At 62.4% G+C, this 3,677-nt stretch overlaps 1 protein-coding gene across 1 annotated transcript; it reads right to left on the bottom strand.

The window, feature by feature from the left end:
- Window positions 1-145: 145 nt before the first annotated feature.
- LOC145718648 (uncharacterized) lies at window positions 146-3,671 on the bottom strand. The gene is made up of 9 exons (XM_081810152.1): window positions 3,611-3,671; window positions 3,232-3,342; window positions 2,874-2,900; window positions 2,490-2,552; window positions 2,297-2,383; window positions 2,001-2,054; window positions 1,741-1,899; window positions 1,149-1,211; window positions 146-413 (listed from the first exon to the last, which is right to left on the bottom strand). Exons 6-9 carry the CDS (start codon window positions 2,040-2,042, stop codon window positions 252-254), a joined length of 426 nt encoding a protein of 141 aa, XP_081666278.1. The 5' UTR covers window positions 2,043-2,054; window positions 2,297-2,383; window positions 2,490-2,552; window positions 2,874-2,900; window positions 3,232-3,342; window positions 3,611-3,671; the 3' UTR covers window positions 146-251.
- Between the last annotated feature and the right edge of the window lie 6 nt (window positions 3,672-3,677).

The following is a 3,677-nucleotide window of genomic DNA, read 5'->3' as shown; positions in this document are numbered from 1 at the left end:
CCCCTGCAGCGGGCTGGGGTCCCCTCACCGCTTCCCACAGGCCTCAGAGGCAGCCCCCCGAGGGCTGGGGCCCCGGGCCCTCCGGGAGCTGCCCCTGCGGCTGGTGCTCACCCACGTACGGTCTCGTTTCACAAATATTCAGCAGTTTTGACATATTACCACCCCCTTGACCTGAGGGCTAATTTTAGGGGAATCTTAAATTTTACTTTCTTGGTTTTAATCTTAGTGCCTTTTGGTCACATCAAAAAAGCTCAGCTAATAATGTTCGATCTTTGTAAAGCTTCTATGTAAGCGTTAGTGCTCTGGAATCTCCACCTGGGCTGCTCTTTTATATTTATTTTTTCCAGTTTCCCACTCAGTTGACAGCCAGGTTGTCTTGTCCGTACCTTAGGTCCTGGGGCGCCCACTTCACCCTGCACAAAAGAGACAACAGTCACTCAAAGCAAACGACATGCAGCCAGTGAAGGAAAAGCAAACAGTATCACTCATTTTATCCCGACCCACGAGGCCACTGTTTGTCCCTGGTGCTGATCTCGTCCTGTCGTGGGAGCCGGATGCCTGCGTGCCGCTCCCAGGGGACGCGCGTCTAGAGCTCTGGGGGTCTCCTCGCGGCCCAGCACACATGTGGGCTATTGCCGCCCCCACTCCGTTCCAGGCGGGAACCAAGGCTCGGGGGTGGGACCGACCGGCTGCCGACGCCCCCAGTGGGAGAACCCCTCTAGCCCAGCTATCCCCACGGGGAGGGCCCTGGGCACAGTGGGTTCCCGGACCGCGTGCCCCTGTTCAGCCCCACGCAGCCCGGAAGGATCGCACAGGACGGCCCACATCCCCATCCTAGAAACCACAGACCCCAGCTGTAACCAGAATTAAAACTTGAGACGAAACTTCCAAATCAAGTGTCAGTATTACACAAAATCCCTGAGTGCGCTCGTCACCGTGAAGAAACACTGGTCACGGAGTCCTGAATTTTTGTGTAGTTCTCAGCCAACTCCGGACACCGCTGGCCCCCCTGATCAGACCCTGGTGGCTTTGGCAGAGGGTGGCCGCACCCTCCGTGTGGCCACCTTGGTGGCTTTTCCCGTGCGCGGAGGTCACCTGGCCGCGCCCCCCGCCTGCACGTGGCACTGCAGCTGGCCCCCCAGACTTACGGGGCTGCCTTTCTGGCCCATCTTCCCTGGTCCTCCGTCTTTTCCTGGAGGACCCGGCGGACCCTGGGGGAGAAAAAAGCAGAGTGTGGACCAGATGGAATGCAGTTGCTGAGAAAGATTTATGGGTTAACGGACGATTATCTGGGCGTGTGCAGTTCCTGAGAATCCAGGCCGCCGGAATGTTCCCTGGACGGGCCAGAGTCACGGCTCACCAGAGACCCTGCTCACGCTCACAGGGTGCACACAACTCTGCTCAGTTTTTATATTTCTTTCCTTTCCTCTACTTTTGTTTGAGTTGATCAAAGAGGGGAGGGTGAGGGGCTGGTCACCCACACAGAGCGGCGTGCCACCCACGGGAAGACGCCACGTGTGCTGAATCGTATGTCCGGAGCTTGCTGCCGAGCAAACACCACATTATGTGCACCTGGTTCACGTGGCCCAACTGCAATAGCTGGGAGCAGGGAGCCGCAGGGTTCTGAGCCCCCTCCCTATGAGGATTCGGGGAGTACGGGGTGGGGCTTGGTGTTTGCCCCCCAGTCCAGGCCGAGCCTAGATGGGGACAAGGGCAGGAGGGGCAGGAGGTGGGCCTTACCGGGGTGCCAGGAAGCCCAGGGGGCCCGTCCCGCCCAGGCACACCAGGAAGGCCTGCGGGTCCTGGGACGTCTGAGCTGTTCATCCCAAAGCGGCCTGGCTCTCCAGGCAGGCCTGGGACGCCTGGGGGCCCCGGGGGGCCGGGGAAGCCTCTGGGGCCCTGGACATGGAGAAACACAGGGTGATTATGGCACGCAGCACCTGCCGAGGCTCGGCCCCCACCACAAGCACATGGAGCCAGCAGGACCCAGGGACACTCACTCGGAGGCTCTCCAGGTCACCGCCGAACCCGGACCCCTCCATGTCAATGAAGGTCTGAGGGAAAGAGCCCAAGACGTGTCACTGGGAGCTCAGGCCCACCCACCCGGCCCCCGCCCCGCGCCTGAGGTCAGCCCTGCAGCCCGGAAGGCAGGAGCCGACTCATGGGCCCGGAAACCCTCTTGGCAAGTCAGGTGAGTCTGAAGAAGGAGGCGCTGGGAGCCAAGTCGGGAAGGGGGTCCCTTGTCCTGGGGCATTGGGTGGGCCCCGTGCTGGAAGAGGCCGCAGGCTCGACTCACCAGCTTGTCGTGTCTGAAGGAGGGTCCTGGTGGCCCTGGAGGCCCTTGGGGTCCTGGGGGTCCTCTTGGCCCAACCCCAGGGTCCCCCTGGGGATATAAGTCACAGTTACATCAGGATGTGTGGCCCCCGATGCAGCCAGGGCTGGAGAATGTAACGCGCACAGCCCGCGGCCCAGACAGCTCAGAGGCTCACCTTCTCGCCCTTGGGGCCCGCATCTCCCGGGGTCCCGGGGAAGCCCTGCGGCCCAGGGTCGCCCTGGAGGACAAAGACCAGCAGCTCGGTCAGGGAGGACCCACCTTTGTGCCGTCGCCACCCACACCGCCAAAGACACGCGGCCAGGACAGAGAGCCGAGCCCCGGAAGAAGCCGCCGGAGAAGCGTCCACATAACTTTGCATTTTTCTATCAACAGTTCGACTTGTATTTTCTTAGCAAAAGTTAAGCTGCATTTTCCAAAATGGGTTCATTTTGAAATCTCTGTGCTGAGTTGAGTTGACGGAGTGTCACAAGGTAAAAAGCCTGAGGGTCTCGCACAAATGTGACAGATAAACCTGGCTCTGGAAGAAAAGCCAACTTACCGGTCTCCCATCTTCACCGGGATCCCCCTGGAACGTGCGAGAGAACCGTTAGTGACAGAAAGCTACACCCATTTTCCCCACCCCGATCGGAACACGGGCCCGGAGCCCTGCTCTCCAAGCCCCGCGGAGGAGCCGGGGACGGAGATGGAGATCCTCCCTCCCAGCGCGCGGGCTGGCCCTGCCAGCAGCCTCCCTGACCGCTGACCACCCTCCGCCTCCCGGAGCGGGGAGGATGCAGCCTCGTGGTCAGGGCCGTCCCGAGGTCTCCATCCTGGGAACTGCTGCTCTACCACAATCCCACCTGCCCCCTCCTGCCCAAGCCCCTCACCCCGGCCCGGCCCCGGGAAGGTGGACTCACCGGCTCACCGTCCCTTCCGGGGGCACCATCCTTCCCTGGAGGCCCTGGGGGGCCAGGGGGGCCCTGCGGCCCGGGTATAGGCCGTGCATCGGGACTGTGCACTGCAGGACCCTGGGGACAAAGAGGTGAGGGCACAGGCTGGGGGTCCCGCGGCTGCACCCTCCCGAGTCCCAGGGGACATGCACAGGACACACAGCGGGTCCTGGCGCCAACAGGGCCAGCCACAGGCTCCTAGTGCTGCTCAGGGCTGCTGGTGCCCCCCGGGTGCGGGCCCAGGAGGAGCCCAGAGGAAGGGGTGCAGCCCCAGGAGCTGTACCCAGGTCACCCGTGAGTGGACTAGAAGCACTGACCGCCCTGGGGTCAGGGGAGGGGGCCTCACCTCTTCCAGGCCGCCGCCAGCGCTCCGAACACTCTCTATGGTGACCGCATCCAAGCCGGGGAGGGTC

Source organism: Leptonychotes weddellii, unplaced genomic scaffold (assembly GCF_054177405.1).
Source record: "Leptonychotes weddellii isolate Sample4059 unplaced genomic scaffold, ASM5417740v2 HiC_scaffold_19057, whole genome shotgun sequence".
Classification (NCBI taxonomy): Eukaryota; Metazoa; Chordata; class Mammalia; order Carnivora; family Phocidae; genus Leptonychotes; species Leptonychotes weddellii.
Note: the sequence above shows the minus strand (reverse complement) of the source record. Positions and strands in the feature narration are given on the sequence as shown.